This window comes from Leptinotarsa decemlineata, unplaced genomic scaffold (assembly GCF_025532065.1).
Source record: "Leptinotarsa decemlineata unplaced genomic scaffold, Ldec_3_MD MMD2_tig00026299_RagTag_RagTag, whole genome shotgun sequence".
In the NCBI taxonomy this organism is placed as follows: domain Eukaryota; kingdom Metazoa; phylum Arthropoda; class Insecta; order Coleoptera; family Chrysomelidae; genus Leptinotarsa; species Leptinotarsa decemlineata.
The window spans coordinates 9,835,828-9,855,015 of NW_027412676.1; the positions used below are offsets into that span (position 1 = coordinate 9,835,828).

Below are 19,188 nucleotides of genomic sequence, written 5' to 3' on the forward strand. Positions count from 1 at the left end.
CCTGTTGTTTAGTGCTTGAAAGGACATTCTCGATTCTGGTTATCCTTGTATCCATTACAGCGAATATGTCATTAACATACCTGATCCAGACCCTAGGGAAGTAACTGAGTTCTTTCCCAGCTTCCGTCTCAAACCTACCCATGAATAGGTTCGCTATAAATGGAGACAATGGGTTACCCATAGCCGTTCCTTCACGCTGTTCATAATATGAGCCATTATATTGAAAACAATTTTGATCCATGCAAAGCTTGGTGAGTTGAATGTATTCTTCAACAGCTTCATTTGCTAAGTTGTTCGATTTCAGAAGATCCCTCAAAAGTCTAGAAATAGCAAAATGTAAAAACAGCATGAATGGCGATAAGGGACCCATCCCGTTTAGCCCGCTTTTTAATCTTCTGTTAGGAAGAGAATAATTACTAAGAACTTGCAGGTAGTTAATTACCGAGAAATTCCATACTGGACTTCAGGTTTACAACCTTAGGTAACAAATTTTAGTATATAAGGACTAACCAGACTAGACTAGGTATCAATTTTCTTCTCCTGAAGATGCTCACTTTGTTGGCGAAACGCGCGTCGAGTACAAAAATATCAGTTTGGTGTTAGGGCAATTGATCTCGAAAAAAGTTATTCAACTGTTCTTCTACTGTTCTGTTCTGAATCGGTTCAAAGTTCAGGCAATGCTACCACCTGTTGCATCTGTCCGCATATACATAGAGGGCGCCCACCGATTCCAAGTATGACATTACTAAAAGTAATGTCATACTTATGTCTCCACCTGCACGTTAATCACTATGAAAAACAATTCTTTGACTGAACGAAAGAAAGAAGAGTACTTGTTGACGTTTATCTGTATACCTAACAGTAAAATAAATAAAAATGATTAATATAAACAATATGACTTTGAGTAGGTGTCAGCATTTTGATTATGATTTTTTTCTGCTGTAGAGTGCTCAGAAAAATCCCAGATCTGTGAAAATAGAAATTTGAATAATTGGTATGTTACAACCTACAAGTTAAAATTGGCTAAAAGGGTTTCTTTGTGTTCAGATTGTCTCGGAAACAGAAAGTGGAAAAATAAAATGTTTCGAAGGATATACCATTGGAAAGATGTGGCAAGACAAGTTCAAGTCATGCATTTGTAGAAGGCTGGTATACCGGTCGGTTTAAAAGCTACCTTCTGGAAAAAGGAAGTGGCTTTCGCATTCTGGCGATTATTACCCATATTGGAAGTGTTGATGGTTTTGTTGAGGGTTGTTCATTGATATTTGAGTCAAAGCATTCTTGCCATTACCATGAAGACCGGCGGCGATATGTTTGGGGAATACTTTGTGCAAATATTAGACCTCATTACACTTAACTGTGATTGTGATGGATAGGGCAAGTTTATCATTCCAAAAAATTGAAAGAATACCAACTAATGCATGGCATGAATCTACAATGTAGATTGTGCTGAAGTCGCTAGATTCCAGAACGGGCGGGTTACGATCAATAAATATCATTGAATTGAATGCCAGAATATTAAATGATAGTACAGTTGGAAAAATCACCATAATCAAAGTATAGATAGATAGATATATTTATTTATCTAGGATACATATAAATAAACAGTCTAATTCTAACACTAGGTTGTGAACATCTACACATAGTCATAGGTAAACAAACACTTAGAACATTAAAAACCAAAATATAAAACAATAATAAATATAGCGCAAACAAATCATTTCACAAAAAGGCTAACAATATCGTAAATCTGCAACAAGAATTTCATCTTCGATACCAAGATTAACAACTAACATTCCCTTCTTATATGTTATTATTATATACAACTATAATAATATTAAAAATTATTTTGTAAATACTCTTCTACACTATTAAAACATCTAGATTTAAAATATTGTTTCATTCTGATTTTGAACTGATTAAAATTGATACTTCTTAAGTTTGATGGAATTATAAATATTCAGGTTCAAAAAATCATTTTGGAAGTTGTCAAACAAACGCATTTTGGATATTTTCAATAAGTCGCCATATCTATAGTTCGTTCAGTATTGTCTGAGAGTAAAAGAATTTCAAACATGTCACTACATCAAAGAAACCAACATAGTCGTCTCAAGCAAATAGCACTGCAATTCACCCACAAAATTATTGAGATATGTCTACCTTCTGTATCCCTTGAGGACGCCGCTAACGAGCCATTAAAATACGGATATGCGACAAAGAACGCGAAAACACCGACAAAGAATGCGAAAATACCGCCAAAAGAACCGCTCAATGTTTTTTCTGATATTACGTTTAAGATAATATCAATACGCGTCGGACTGGGGGTATTAATATAAATTTTCCATTGATATATTCTGTATGATGAGAAGATAATCAAAATATGGAGAAAACTAATTTTGTTTAAATATTTTATTTTGGGAAGGACAATTTATATTTGAAATAGTTTTTTATTATTTAGAATTGTTACCTTCTACAGGTCTATACAATAATCAGAATATTAAATTTACAAATAAATACAAATGTAGAAAGGGCAAAAAGTTACTGCATTTGATAGATTTAATGGGAATACTTACTTCAAATGAGACATTGCGATAATTTTAATCTGAAAAAAATCTACAGGGATTCGTTGATTGATTCTTAATTGATTCTTAACTGGATGAATTAGTTTCGTGAGGATTGGTGACAACTGGAATGATTGTTTCTGATAATGAGTCTATGCTATCATCCAGATCCCACATCTCTGCTTCGATTCCGATTGTTTTATGGATACATTTTTCCCAAGCTTTTTGGTCGACTGTTTCCAGAGCACTATATAGGTATTTCTACTTCACACAGCTTGAAGGTCTTATTATTTCTTGCGATGAATCCTTTAACTTGAGCCCAAACCAACTTCTATTGGATTCAATTCACAGTGATAAGGCGGCAACCGAAGAACCGACATTCCTTTAGTCTTCGCCATCTCATGGGTGACATACCTGACGAACTTTGACTTATGACGTTTAGCCAAATTGAGAAGCTCCGCTTTTAACATTGTCGATTCAAAAGGGATAGCTTTAATTTGTAACCACTGAGTAACATCTGCTGAGTAACACGACGTCGGAAGCTTCTCGACTCGTCTACTGTGGTAACTTGCGTTATCCATTACTATTACGGAAGTTTTACAAGTTTGTTTTTAAACCATTCTCCGAATACTGTGGCATCCATTTCTTGATGATAATCCCCATTTTCTTCGATTCAAACACCATCAATCTATCTTTCACGAATCCTTCACTGCTGCATATGTGAGTGATGATAAGACGACGACCTTTTCCAACTGGAATTTTCAAACCAGTGAACCAACCTTCCATAAAGGCTTGTCTTCCACTTTTGATGTTCTGATCTTGCCAAACCTTCGAGACGGTATGACCCACATTGACCCATGTTTCATCCAAATAAAAAATAGATTCACCTAGTGCTCTGGCTTTCTTTATTTCTCTTAAATAGGTTCTTCTCCATTCTACAATCTCTGATTTTTCTATTAACATGCTTTCGCTATCTTGCTTTCAAAATGTGAAATTCAGCTCATGTGATATCTACCATAACCGAGTTCTTCTTATATCAGGAAAAAATTTGTCTTCACGAATAACTGACAAAACTTTATTTAATATAGGTATTTCGTTTTTTATGTAAAAAGAGTGTACTGCTCTACTTATAGAATTCTTGACTTCATCGATAACCAAACACTTTTTACCAGTGGATACTTTCGGCTCGAAAAGGTTGTTGTTTTCCTCGAGTTCCTTGAGAATTCTAAAAATTGTCGATCTATTGACACCGGTCATACTCGCGCATTTTTGCACTACTTCCTCCTTACTTTTTATTTCGGGCAGATATTGTATTCTTAAAGAATTATATACATTCATAACAATTGTTTTTTCATTTATATTTAATGGTGACAATTTCGGACACTTCACGATTCCCCAACTAGCTTCCATGTTTTATAGCTGTTTATTCAACGCGCTCTCAACTGAAAAATATCACGAATAACCCCGCTAAAAAGCCAAGTCGGTCTTATTGGTGGGTGCGATGTGTCTATTGACAGTATAATTCAAAAGAATGTCTATGTATACCGCCTTCAAACAATGTGTTTTAAATCTCCTTCAACTAAATACCTATTTGTTGGAGAATGTCTTGGTTACTACTGGACATATTTTAACATTTGTCATAGTATTCGTCATTCAATTCTTTGAGTAAATTATTTGAATGCAGTACGTTAATGGCACTAATATATATATATATATATATATATATATATATATATATATATATATATATATATATATATATATATATATATATATATTTGTCGAAAGTACTTTGACAAACTTCAGGAGGTGATTCCTCACAATATTCTACTATGAACTGTCCAAATAAATGAATGTCCGAAAACGCTTCGTTTCCAAGATACAGGACGTTGAAGTTTTATTTTTATTTTCGTTTTTTTCAAATAACTTTTGAAATACTGAACTTAATTAAACGAAACTTGGTAATAGGAGGTTTTTGAGGTGTCGAATTCGAACCTGATGTTCTTATTGCTCTTACTCGTAGGGGGCGCCACCTACACGTCTTTTTCTTTTTTAAAGATTCATAACTTTTTTGGGCGTACTTCTAGCACATTTTTCAGTAAAAAAATCGATTCCTCTATCATATCTACGTAAATAAGCTACCCTTGTTACTAGTCGCTGTAAGCAACCGTTTTCTAAATATTTGGACTTGAAAACTTCAAGTTGATTATTTGATAATCGATGCATGTTGAAGTTTTTACGAAAATTTTGCATTTTTCACAAAAATGCTTTGGAAATAAATTTGACGTTTGTGAGTAGTTTTGGTAATTACATATTTTGTGACAGTTAGACGTTTTGTTGAAGTTTCCGTAAGTAGAAGTAGAAAACACTTATTTTAAAAAAATGGATTATTTAAACAATAATGCTCATTTAGCCGATATGCATTTCGTTTATGGCCTTGCGGATGGCAATGCGCGCGAAGCAAGACGTATTTACCAGGAGCGATTTCCTAATCGAGTCAGAAGGCAGTCTTCAGCTCCAACATTTGCTAGTCTCCACCGTCGTTTGGCAGAAACAGGTAGCTTCAAGAGGGCAGCTGATATTATTCGAAGATCACGAGTAGTCCGAACCCCAGAATTGGAAGAAGCTGTTTTGAACGCTCTCGAGGAGAATCCAGAGACAAGCACAAGAGTAATTGCTGAAGCTGTCAATTCTACTCAGTCCACAGTTTGGAGAATTATCCACGATCAACAGTTTTATCCATACCATATTCAAAGGGTACAAGCTCTTTTGCCACGAGACTTTCCCCAACACATTACTATGTGTCAATGATTTTTGAGAAAATTGGCTGGAAACCCTCAATATTTAAGATATGTACTCTTCACGGCAAACTTCTCCCAAAATGCTATCACAAACTTTCATAACAACCATGTTTGGGCTCTCGAAAATCCGCACGCAGTTAGTGAAAGGCATTATCAGTATCAATTTTCTGTAAATGTATGGGCGGCAATAATTGATAATTACTTGATAGGTCCTTTCTTTCTTCCGCTCCGACTGAATGGCGCAACTTACAGACACTTTTTAGAAAATGAATTGCCGGGACTACTTCAGAATGTACCATTAGAAATTCGTATCCGGATATGGTTTATGCATGATGGGGCTCCGGCCCATTTTAGCGTTATAGCCAGGGAATTCCTTAACACAGTCTATCCAAATCGATGGATCGGTAGGGGTGTAGAAAAACCTAACCAGGCGTGTGCACCAAGGTCCCCAGATCTAAACCCGATAGATTTTTATTTTTGGGGACATTTGAAGTCACTAGTTTATAAGACTCCAGTAGTGAACGAGGAAGATCTAAGAAACCGAATAGTACACGCCTGTAAAACAATAAGAAACGCACCAATAATTTTTGAGCGAGTACGAAATTCAAAGACTAGACGACTGACTGTCTGTATCTTCGCTGAAGGTGGACACTTCCAACAATTTATTTAAAAACAATTTAGTTTTCTTTATTTTAGTTTATTCTACATATTCAAAATTTCCTGAAATAAAATGTTGACATTTCTTGCAAATTTTATTAAAACAAATACTGATTATGCACCCTTGATACAAAAATAACTATTTCGCTTAAGGATATCATAAAGGAACGTACCCAACAGTAATGACCTCTTCAAACTAGTAAAACGTTAAATTCATGTCCAAAGCATTCTTGTGAAAAATGCAAAATATTCGTAATAACTTCAAAATGCATCGATTATCAAATAATCGACTTGAAGTTTTCAAGTCCGAATATTTAGAAAACGGTTGCTTACAGCGACTACTAACAAGGGTAGCTTATTTACGTAGATGTGATAGAGGAATCGATTTTTTTACTGAAAAATGTGTTAGAAGTACGCCCAAAAAAGTTATGAATCTTTAAAAAAGAAAAAGACGTGTAGCTGGCGCCCCCTATGAGTAAGAGCAATAAGAACATCAGGTTCGAATTCGACACCTCAAAAACCTCCTATTACCAAGTTTCGTTTAATTAAGTTCAGTATTTCAAAAGTTATTTGAAAAAAACGAAAATAAAAATAAAACTTCAACATCCTGTATCTTGGAAACGAAGCGTTTCCGGACATTTATTTATTTGGACTATTCATATTAGAATATTGTGAGGAATCACCTCCTGAAGTTTGTCAAAGTACTTTTGAATCACCCTGTATATACTGCTGTAGTCTCCCTCATTTCTGAACAGACAATAGTGTGTATAGATTCAGTAAGGATATGAAAAGTCATGATTTACATTGTATTTATATTGATACTCATTTGATACTCATTTCATGTTTGTTTTAGGTGAAGCTAATGGTCAGCTGTGCCGCCCTTGGGGAGTCTGCTGCGATCGTGATGGCAATATAGTAGTAGCTGATCGCAGCAACAATCGAATACAAGTATTCGATCCAAGAGGATCCTTCAAATTTAGTTTCGGAATAGCAGGTACGGGACCCGGTGAATTCAACAGACCAGCTGGGATAACCATTAACCCCGAAGGCCACATAGTGGTGGCAGATAAAGATAATCACCGCATACAAGTTTTCAAGCCAGATGGAAGTTTCCTACTAACATTTGGAAATAATGGGATCGGAAATGGCGAATTCAACTACCCTTGGGACGTAGCCTGCAACGCAATCGGTCACATCATCGTCTCAGACACCAGAAATCACAGAATTCAACTGTTTTCTTCCAATGGAACCTTTTTGGGTAAATTCGGCTATGAGGGATTTGGCCATCATATGAGCCAACAGTTCGATAGTCCCAGGGGAGTGTGCTTCTCACCAAACGGCGATATTTTAGTCACAGACTTCAATAACCATCGAGTGGCAGTAATAGACCCAAATTTGACACAAGCCACATTCTTTGGTAGAGAAGGGTCTGGTGATAACGAATTTCGCCGGCCGCAAGGTATTATTTGCGATGACGAGGGTACCATAATAATCGCCGATTCTAAGAATCATAGAATCAAAGTGTTACGAAATGATGGCACTTTATTATGGAAATTTGGAAGAGAAGGCCAAGGAAACGGGGAACTCAACGTACCGTCTGGCATTTGCCTAAATCCAAACGGACACATCGTTGTGGTAGACTTTGCCAACAATCGAATACAAGTTTTCTGAACTAAATTCTACCATTCGTAATGCTAAAAAACATTGAAAACAAAAAAAATTCTAATCCTCAGTTTGTTTTGTAACTGTGGATATACATAAGCTTCAGAAAAAATTTTAAAAGTAGAAAATATTCGAGAGGGTTTTTTATGAAGTCTACTTTAGGAAAGCGAATGCTTATCATACAGTTTTGTTTTTTGTAGTTTTTAGTCATTAGGTAGATTTAACCAGACTCTTATGCTTTATTTAAGTATCGTTTTTGAAGTATCATCCTTCGTATATACAAAATTTTCAACACAAATTTAGCTACAAGAAAGTGGTACCTTTAATTGAACACTGTTTAAATTACATCAAATTGTACACAATGGTCGTAAAAATTAAATTAATGAAATAGCAAGTTTTATAGGACAGTGTGAAAGACATTTTAAGAGAAAACACACTCTTATATTCATTTCATATTGATGAATTTTCATTTATTAACTAAGAGTTACCTTGATGCAATAATGTTGAGACTGATTCATATTCTATAAGACTGATAATTAGTCCAAGAAACAAAAAGTTTTCTTCTAGAGTTCAATCATTAGATTGGTAGATTACTGTAAAGTCTCTTGTTAATTTTCATTTCAGATAGTCCAGTAATTTATATTTCTTATATACTGTTTTAGGCATTTAATGTCAAAATTTATTCAAAAAGTCTAAGTGAGATTTACAATTTTTCTATTATCTTTAAATAATATTATTGTTAAATTATATGAGTTTTTTGAATAACATATGTGTTATTCAGTACTCAAGGTAAATTCGAAGAATTTATTCTACATCGAAATGGTCATCGCAATATAAGTATGCGTTTTTCGGTGATTTGATTTGTGATTCTTTTTCAAGCATGATATGTGATTTGATTTTAATATGATACTTTTTCAAAAAGCCAAGTAGTTTTAATTAATCCAGTATTACTGGTTCCTATTTTTTGAATATCTTATAATCTTATACTCTTTATATAATAAATTTTAGTGAAAAAATGTGCTCTTTGTTTCATTGTTAACGCCTGGGAAAACAGGGCTACCGCTACATATAAAAATACACGTCAACCTGTTGTTGGTTCGCATCCGCTTCCCACCCCTCCACTGGTGGAAGGTGAGCGAACTTCGAATAGAGGAAGACCCACTTCGCTCCGCACGATTTTGATAATTTGTTGAACGTTGGCAATAAGGTACTGGTTGTGGTAGACCTCGACGCCAGGAGGCGCGAATGGAACTGTCACAATCAACCTAACGTCAACGGGAGTACTCTCTGAACAATAACAAGGAGTTTCCCGATGAGCCGATCTACTATCTTTGGAATGGTTCGTCGCCCACCACGATTGACCTTGTCCTCAACAGAAACGAACTGGTCACAGTGGGCGAGCTGAGCTCCGACCACTGTCCGGTGCTCTTCAATCTTACTAGAGATAACCCGAAAACAAGGAGACTGAAGTATAACAACAGGAGCACCGACTGGAGGAAAGTCAGATCGACTATGAATGCATATTTGAGTTCACCAATAAAAGGTGGCAGGATAAGCGTGCAAGATCACTCTGTGTGGAGGATTGCTCAGAGGCTGGATTACTGCTTCGAGGCCACATCTTACCATATAGAAGGATCAGAAACACGCGGTGACGGATCACCAATAGGCTCAGATGTTCGGAAAGTAATTTGCCGGGGTCCACCATCTGGAACTCGACGATTGTATCGAGCATTAGAATGCCACCTGGAACGCCGATACGACCAGGAACAGACCCTTTCCGGCCATGACGGAGGAGACCCTATTAGAGTGGTTTAATAGCTACGATGAGATTGTAGAGACCATCAAGTGTCTGGGAAAAAACAAAGTAGAACATTCAGAAAGCTTTTGACAAGGTATGGACGGAGGGGTTTGTCGCCTAATTGTGGTCGGCAGGCATGCCGACCACAATTAGGCGGCATGCCATGAATCTTACCTGAACAACCGAACTCTTCGTGTAAAAGAGGACCAAACCACATCTGCATATTACCCAGTTATAGGCAGGGGTCCTGCCTATAACTGCACATGTACTCATTGTACACGAAAGATTTTTCCATGTTCCCGAAAACGAATGTGGGTATCTATGCAAACGATACAGCAATTTATGGGCATTCGTTCTCGAGCGAGGTGGCTAAGCAGCAACTGCAGATCCAGATTGACGGGATTTTCGTGCCGTACTTTGACAAATAAAATTGAGATAAACACATCGAAAACTGAGCTCGTCAACTTCACAAAGGAATTTACCAACGTGAAGAAATTCGGGAAGCTGCAAACCAAAGGCAAAAGCGTTGATGAGTAGAGAAACTTGCGATAACTGGGAGTAATCCTGGATAGACGCCTGAATTTTCAAGAACACTTGAGCCTGGCTCTTAACTGAATTCTACAATGTAAAAACATTAAAAACAGAAAAATGTTTTATTCCTCAGTTTGACTTATAACTGTAAGTATACATTAGATTCAGAAAAAATTTAAAATTGGAAAATAATCGAGGTTTTTTATGAAGTCTATACTATAGGAAAGCGAATGCTTATCATACAGTTTTGTTTTTTGTAGTTTTTAGTTATTAGGTAGATTTAACCAGACTCGTATGCTTTACTTAAGTATCATCCAACGTGAAAAAATTCGGGAAGCTGCGAATCAAAGGCAAAAGCGTTGAAGAGCAGAGAAGCGCGCGATATCTGGGAGTTATCCTGGATAGACGCCTGAATTTTCAAGTACACTTGAGCCTGGAGATCCAACGAACGGCTGCGGTGGTGAAACCCATGTATCCGCTCATTGCACGGAACTCCACCCTCAGTGTTGACAACAAGTTGCTCATTTACAAACAACTATGTTGTACCCCTGTACCGTATTCTGCGGCCTAAAGAGAAGTCCTCTACGGATACTCGAGATTATACAGAATAAGGTGCTCCGTATTTGCAGGAATAGTAACAGATACATTTCATTGGTTGATCTGTTAGATCTGACTGAAGTTGAGACGGTCCCTGAACATATCAGGAGGCTATCCAAGAAATTCCTCGAATTCTTTCTTCCGAAAAGACCGCTGACGAGGGACAACATGACGCTTAGAAGTTATCATAATCAGACTCGTAAACACGGGTTGATTTATGATTTCCTTTGATATCTTCCACGAGCGGCGCGAATAATGCGATCGCGCTTAGCTCATGGAGAAATTTGCTAAGATAACACACGCCATAGGGTGATATCCCAATTACGTTATGCGTGAACGCCAAATTACTCGTCACTGGTTTTTTTCATGAATTTCTTCCCGGAGGTTCTGGACAACTTATACACTGGCTTGCATAGATTAAAATGAGATAAGAAAGTCGAATTCGCAACGCAACAAGACCACTCGCGTGAGCTTCGGCAGGCAGCGAGACGCCATAGACGGAGGCTGAAGTGAAATTCTTTTTTTTAAGGATTGAACACAAGCACTACAGGAAAATCCTTAAGGCGCTCTAAGAGCGCGAAAGTAGTAATTCACTTTTTTTGGGATAGAAAGTTTTTGGCTTTCTACTACTCCATCTGATACAAAAAAAGGGATGAGAGAATCTTCCAAAGAAAGGAAGGAAGTAATCAATTTGAAACTCTATACATGAATGTGTAGATCATGCAAAGAAGTAACTTTCACATACAAACTGAAAGAAAGTCCTCCTGAAACAGCTACTTTCATATTAACATTGAATTACACGAAAGAAAATAATTCTTTCGAAACAAATACTTCTATATGAACACTGAATTATACAGAAGATACTTTTCTCTACTCAGTTTGTATTTCAAACATTTGTTGTGGAATAAGAATCAGATATCATTCACATGAGTTCTACTTTGAATGAATGGTAATAAATTGTACTCACATAGAACACTGTCACCCTCACTGGTATACACCGATATTTCGCCTTAAGACACTTGCCCTAAGGCTCTTCAGTACCAAATTGGGACGGAGCTCCATACATAAGAACAATACTCCATAGGTCTTATCTGAGCTTTATAAAGCATCAAAAGTTGCTGAAATGTGTACAGTATTCTAGTTTGGAACAGTACTCCAAGTTTTTGAGAAGCAGCCTTTGCAATTCCAGCGACATGATTGTGCCAAGACATATCGTAGCGGAATTGTCTGTCCTTATATTAATATATCTTCTTGGAGAAAACCGATGCCTGGGTTTTTGTGGCACTGAATTGAACCTGGTTACTTCCACCCCAATTCGAAATCACTTCTAGATCCTTATTAAGATATGCAACCTCCTGCTGCCGGTGATGATGTGCATCTGCAGTCGATGTTCTGGAATCCAAATGGAAATACGAAACAAGTGTGCTGTCGTCAGCACAGCGATATATTGGATTCTTTTTGTCCAACAAGTCATTGATATACAATAAAAAAGAATTGGAGAAAAGTGTTCGGGAGATATCCATCGACGGCCACTTGCAGGTAACGTTCTTTCAGGAAGCTGAAGAGCCATACACAAAACTGGTCCGACAAGCCATAGCATCGAAGTTTGGCCAGTAAACCCTCATGCCACACACGGTCAAAGGCCTTAGAAATATCAAGCGCAACAGCTTTTGACACTCTATGTTTTTCGATTGCGTTTTTTCAAATATGGGATATGGTGGTTTACGGCTTTCTCCATGATTTTTGATAGCACTAATAGGTCTATAGTTATTAGGAAGATTTTTCTTGCCTTTTTTTGGAATAGGCTGAACGCAAGCCAACACTAGCGGGGGCACCTCCCACTTGTAACGTCTTTTTCTTTCTCTAGTGGTCTATTTGGTTCAATTTATATACGAACACTCGTTATACCACAACTTGGCGTGAGGGTGGCTACAATTAATTTTAGAGTTCAGGGTGGGATTCTAACAATTGCTTGTATCGTATCGGTACGAGGCGAGACACAAATCGAAACGATAGTACATTGCTATTCTAACTCTCTCACTGAGGAATGATCGGTTATTGTCGGAATTTGTCTTAAGAAGTTCTTCCACTCACATGGAAATTTGTGTTATGTACGTTTTATGCATAAATATTTCTATGTTCTATGGTTTTATGTGAAGAACGAGTGAAGTACTCAATTGTTAGGATTAGTAAAATCAGCAATTTCATAAATATGTCATTCAAAGTAAGAGAGGCCCTGTTAAAATAATCTGATATAATAATTTCTGAATCATTATATTGTCGCCATCTACTGAGTGTAGTTCGAACATATGTTCTTTCTTATTAGTTTAGTTTTGTGTTGAACAGTTGGCAAAAATGTATGCCTGACACAAGTAGTTGTATGACAAAAATAAAAACAAGGTTGTTGATGGTTGCTTCACAGTATTTTTATTTCATCCAAAATAGTAAAACAGAATAGAAGTTAAATAGGAAAATTTGTTGGTCCTCAAGGAAAGGATCTGTATAAAAAACATTGGGACGAATTGGCGCTTAATCTGAATGATCTAGGATATGAAGCAAAACCAGAACAAGCAAAAAAAAATGGCAGAAGGTAAACCAAGATATCAAATCGCACTAGTATTTCTAAAGGGACACAACTCAAAAATCAATATGAAAAAAATCGATAAATATTTCTTTATCGATCATATAAACTGTATCAAGTTGATACAGTATCATCTGAACTATATCAAGTTGATACAGTTTGGATGTTAATACAACTTGATACAATTAATACAACTTGATACAGTTAATACAACTTGATACAGAAATATTTACCAATTTTTTCATAGTCTCAACTCAAATATACCGATTTTTGAGTTGTGGCATTTTAGAAATACTAGTGCGAAATATTTTTTATAACTCATTAGAACTTTCGTTTGTAGTCTTAGGTCGAAAATATTCATTTAAAGAAAAGGGTGCTGCAATGAGAGCTTCATTATCTCGCACTGGGGGTGGACTTGATGATGTGAAACCACTGAGTGAATTGGAACTGAAAATATTGGATTTATTAGGGGAAAACTTCTTGGGATTGAATAATCCAGAATGTGGTGTACCTGTGGGTGTAACTGTATCCCTTGAACCAGAGTCCTGCGAAAATAGTCTTGATGAACCATCAAAATCAAAAAATACATCATCAACATCGAAACCAGCTTCAATATCAAAGACTACCCCCATAGAGATGATATGGAACCACCACATAAGAGACAGAAAATGGACTTCCACAATAAATACAGGGAAACCATTGAAGAGTTAAGGGATATAAAAAATACAATAAAATCTTCCTTGAGCCATATTTCTTTCAATTTGAAGGATGTTGCAAATGAATTGAGAACCTTGAACAATTATTTGCCAATAACAAATGTTATAATTTAAATGAATGAATTTAACAAAAATAACAGCTTCTAGGTGGGCAGGTGATTTTTGAAGAAAGTACCTCTCCAGAACTGGAATAGACAGCAGCCTTCCATTTATGTGATAACAAATAAATGGTTTTGTTGAATAATCAGTATTTCTGCTTTTTTTGTGAAATATCAGAGATCGTTTTTATTTTATTGTTTTATAAAGCTATGTTTATTTCAAGTTCGAATGTACCTGATTTTGTACTGGAGTATATCATTATGTTTAAATCTTCTCTTTATTTCACAAATAGATAGTTTAATCCCTTTCAAATTATTGAACAGATTTGTTGAAAAACTCTTAAACCACAAAATTACATAGACTTTGCGACGTTCAACATATGCACTGTATCACATCAAAATATCATATACTTGTTTTTTCGCAAAAGAAATCAATTTTATGACAATATAAATGTCCCAATCTAAAAATATTTAATATAGGTGTACAAAAAATGTATTGGTAATACTGCTGGATAATTCTATCTCTAACCCTCATTCCTTCTACAGCAAACACAGATAACTTGGCAGTTCAGAGAATGGTAACCCTTTCTATTAATGAAACTATGTTCATCGCCAGGTGGTTTTAAGATGGCGACATGGGTACAATCAATAGCCCCTATGACTCCCGGAAAATGCCATTTCTCCATGAAAGACATTTTCAATACATTCCTTTCCCGACTATTCTGAGGGAATACTATAAATTCTGTACCCATCACTTCAACTATTCTGTTTGAAATCTGTTCGAGTTGATACTTCATGTACTGCTCGATCAACTGCAGTTTGATTCAAACTGCAATAAGTTTCCTCACCAACACCCCTCTGGTAAGTCCCTGTGGCATAGAAACGCAGAGCGCAAAATATCCTACTTTCTATTGTAATACCTCCTCTTATGCGAGGTGATCTCAAATGGGGGGGTTAATACAGTTATCAATCGTCTTGTTAAATGTTTATTAAACCGATACAACTCAATAAATCTTTTTTCAGGAAGATCGAATGGATTGTATCTATTCCTTAATTGGAATCTATGTCTTCTTAATCACCTTATTGATTAATTGATTGATAATATGTTTATTGTTTGAGAATAAAATTCTTGTTAGAGACACAATGTCATAAATAAATATTAATATAAACATGAAGTATAAGATGTGAAGTATAAAATGTAAATGATTAAAATGAAATATAAACTATATATACATATACATATGCAAAAGTTACATGACAAGAACTAAGACAACAAATAAAAATGTGTTTTTCACATACAGTACAATCGCAATTTCCATACATTCTAAATTACAGGGCATCATCAAAATATTCTTGTAGGTCATAATAGGCTTTATAACTTAATAGTTTTGTACATTTTTTTTGAATATCATAAAAGAAGTCTCTTTAATTTCATTAGGAAGTTTATTGTATATCCTGATTCCATTATATATGAACGAGTTTTGAACCAAACATGTTTTGGAATTGGTAGATTCAATTCATTTGACCACTTTGTGTGGTATGTGGCTGTAGATTCATAGTTCTCCCTATTTTCATGTATTATTGACACGGTTTCCAAAATGAATATTGAAATAACCTTAAGAATTCTATGTTGTCGAAAAAAAAGTTCTACAGGAATCCCGTCATTTCGCTTTACATATATCGAAATATTTACACAATACACCTATCGGATTCAATTACGAAAATTTGAGACACGAAACGATACCAAATACTACTCATAATTACTACTGTCATCTCAAACGATTTGACAGCTATCTTAGAATTCCACAGCAGCTCCTAGGGTAGGCCGCCAACTTTGAGACAGCTAAAAAGGGCGTGAGTAAGATAGCCAGCAATAAGTCTAAACAGTAAATAATCAAATTGAACTCTGACCCAGTTGATGGACTTTTCTTCTCAATCGGTTCCAAATCCTCTGATTTCACTGCCAGTTTATAAGTTTTATCATCCGTTCGAATATGAATCCCCAACAATACTGGCAGAAGGCCTTGAGCTCCTGAGGCCACAATATGTTAAATGCGAGAAAATATATTTTTCTATTCATTCTTAGCAATGTTGAAATGTTCATATCATATAATACACATGAAGCATGTCTCCCTAAGGAAGAAAGAAGGGTATCTCTTCAATACCTAAGACGGAGTTTCTAAGTTATACTTTACCTTAGATACAGCTATATCGCCAGCTTAGGGAATGGATTTATATCTATAATATATATCTTTATCATATATTACTATATGGCGTGTACGGAGCAATGTGTTTGATTTAGGGCTACAACGCAAGCAAGCCAGAGTTGTTACACCCAACTTAGTAACTATATGAGCATAAAAGCATCTACTCTAATATATTCCTTTTTGGCAGGTTTGAAGAACATAAATATTGCTGAGATAATTAATCGAGCATCATTGATAAATTCTTTGTCACTATCTTAATGTGTATTTCCCTTAAGATGACTTGAAGACACAAGAATGATCTTAGAGTTCTAACCTTAGGTATGCAGTGTTCTGTCAGTACAACAATTGTGATCGTCTCAACAGCGGGTAACTACCTACTGCTACTACTGTATTAGGCATTCACGCAAGGAATTCTAGCTCTACGGCAGTACTAATACGAGAGGGGGACCCATTTAAAAAAAGACCTAAAATAAAACGATTCATATTAGATTGGAACTAAATCCGTTCACTGTAAGTGAAGTCTAGGACAATACTTCTAAACAGAATGATCAAGCTCATTCTCTGAATGTATGAGCTGTCTCTTTCATGGATACTAACTCACCTTTGATGTCTTGTGGCCTATAGTTTTACTTTTGTCCCAAGAAGACAAGATTCAAATCAGTAAAATTCCATTTTCAATAAGAGATTGATTCCAACAAGTGAGTTGAACGTTTTACCAGCATCCAAATACCACTAATAAAACAATTTCCCATTCTTAAAGAACATGATCTTACTCTGTAAATCCGTAAAATCGAGAAGCTTGAAAATAATTTCCAAAATTAACAAATGGCTACCAAAAGTACCAAAAAAAATTGAATCTCGCGGCTTGTCATTCTTGGAACAAAAGTGGTCAGATTCGTAAGTCACAAAATACATAGAATCTTGGGGGATTTGAGTATGTGTTCGAATATATGCTTAGCTAGTTGTTTGCAAGTGAATGGGAACCGAGTGAATGAAGCTAAAACCGTCTTTCTCATTCCAACTGCCTGAAAACCCCTAATTTCCCGATGCTCACCCCTCATCAAGACGTCCGGTGATGGTAATTACACAAAGCCCCGACCCCACCTTTCCACTTCAGTAGCTTCCTTCGATATAAATTCCACCAAACACCCTTCGACACCCCAGTTCAATCTGAGGAGTAGACACATTGAGACCTTAGAGAGAACTCATGACGAGACCTGGGGAGTAGGCAGATTGAGGCCCCGCCGTCAAGCCACATCAAATTCTTGAAAATTGCTCCAAAATGATAGAGTAACTTTCAAGTTAGGCTCATGTAATTTGACTAGAGTGTAAGTTTCTTAACTCGACCAATAGGTTCATAATAAATGTCGAGATTTTCAGAGTTGATTATAGAATTTGATCATTGCAACAACTGGTGACTTGAGTAATATGTTTGTTCTAGAATTTGATAGATACAAAGTCAGTTCATTTCTAGAATTAATTCGTAGAACATGAAAGTTGAAGTGGGAGAGTAGTTCGGGACAGTCAATCAGATTATTCACTAGCGTATAAATGAAAATTATAGATTTTATCGATTTTGTTTATATGGACATTTACGTGGACATTATTAATGTAATAGTCAATCACTTGTATAGAGATGAATAAAAATAAGTATTCTAATGTTGAGAAATCACAATGATTTTGCTACTTCAAACTAACACAGACAAAATTTTAAATTCATTTCTCAAATTAGTTTTTCGTGCTGTATTATAATCTGCTCTAGTGTGATATTTTTTAAAATACAAGTAGTTGTATTTTTTCAATTCTCTGGAGTATACTCGAAATTCTCCTAACCATAATATTGAAACAAATTCTAATTTAGTTCTAACCAGTGTATAATAAAGACACTTGATTGTATTGTAATTTTTAAAGTTTTTAGTTTGTCTTATCAAATATCCTAACATGCGATTTGAAGAACTTACATACATTATTCTACGTTACACCTAGATCCTTGACCTCTTGGCAGCTTTCAAGAGCTTGTCCATATAATATATTTTCAAATTAAATAGGGTTTTTTATGTGAGATATAGTCATTGTTGTAAATTTTTTAATATTGAAAAATAATTTATTTATGAACATTATGTATATAGTTTTGTTACTTGATGCAGTCTCTAACATTTTGTATTTCTTTGAAAATCTTCAAGTCATATGCAAATAGCATTCTGAGCGATGAAGTACTGAAGCCAAATCATTGACAAACATGATGAAAATGAAAAGTTTTGTGCCGAGATGGCACAAAACTTTTTAGAGGAATTACCATTGTGTTTAACAATGAAATACCTATCTTATAAGTTTCACAAGCTTATCAGCATCAAGTAGATCCAATAAGGAAATTTAATAGCATTGTATCTTCGTAGTTGTTACTACAAGGAATGTTAAGTGCAATGGTAAGCACAAGTTGTATGAAATTTTCTGACGTTCACGTGGAAGTGGTCTAACCATATCATAGCTATATACAAAAAATTCAAATAAAATCACTATCCAATATCCAAAATAGAGGATTGTATGTCTTTATAATTCCTGGGTAATGTATATTACAATCTGGTCTACAGTAAGCTATAATGTGGTCCTTTGGGGACCACCTGTTGATGAAGACCGCGTCTCCGTTGCTCAAAAAAAAAGTATCGATTAAAAACATTTTTCCCTCACATAACAAAAATACCCTCTCTCAAAGCTAGCCAAGTTAGCATCATAAGGAGATGACTAGAGGCTATACTATTCAATCATTTAACAGACCACTACAAACATGAGTAATATAGCATTCATGAAAGCAATCAAAACATTGCTAAGACCTACTTTAGTATCACTGAATTTATCTCAAAAAATCTAGACTAACTCAGTGAATTTTCAACTTTTATAACCAGCTACTATTGCTTGAATTCCAATGTTATAGCATTTTATTGTTTAAATCATTTTCATTCAGTTGTCTTATAGCAAATT

At 35.5% G+C, this 19,188-nt stretch overlaps 2 protein-coding genes and 1 long non-coding RNA gene across 5 annotated transcripts in view; 2 read left to right on the forward strand and 1 right to left on the reverse strand.

Annotated features, from left to right (window-relative positions):
- wech (tripartite motif containing 71 protein wech) overlaps nt 1-8,700 on the forward strand; it is a 45,239-nt gene extending 36,539 nt beyond the window's left edge. For both annotated transcript variants that reach the window (XM_074180565.1, XM_023166201.2), the window contains one exon: nt 6,873-8,700. In XM_074180565.1, coding sequence (XP_074036666.1) covers nt 6,873-7,690 — 818 coding nt within the window. In that variant the 3' untranslated portion in view covers nt 7,691-8,700. The remainder of the gene's footprint in view (nt 1-6,872) is intronic.
- A 4,256-nt stretch (nt 8,701-12,956) lies between these two features.
- On the forward strand, nt 12,957-14,154 carry LOC111510293 (uncharacterized). 2 transcript variants are annotated; one of them, XM_023166203.2, is made up of 2 exons: nt 12,957-13,197; nt 13,514-14,154. In XM_023166203.2, the coding sequence occupies exons 1-2, from the start codon at nt 13,158-13,160 to the stop codon at nt 13,897-13,899; spliced, it is 426 nt and encodes a 141-aa protein (XP_023021971.2). In that variant the 5' UTR covers nt 12,957-13,157; the 3' UTR covers nt 13,900-14,154. The 2 variants fall into 2 exon arrangements, with proteins under 2 accessions (XP_023021971.2, XP_023021972.2); XM_023166204.2 differs by having other exon boundaries at nt 13,529-14,154.
- Nucleotides 14,079-17,200, reverse strand: LOC111510295 (uncharacterized). Its single transcript, XR_012466875.1, has 2 exons — nt 16,811-17,200; nt 14,079-16,673 (listed from the first exon to the last, which is right to left on the reverse strand). It is a non-coding gene; the product is annotated as an uncharacterized lncRNA (long non-coding RNA).
- Nucleotides 17,201-19,188: the final 1,988 nt, after the last annotated feature.

Bases quoted from the DNA above. Each gene is read 5' to 3' on its own strand.
- LOC111510293 (XM_023166203.2), top strand. From the start codon at position 13,158: ATGAAGCAAAACCAGAACAAGCAAAAAAAAATGGCAGAAG. The intron at 13,198-13,513 runs GTAAACCAAGAT...ATAACTCATTAG, and splicing joins GCAAAAAAAAATGGCAGAAG to AACTTTCGTTTGTAGTCTTA.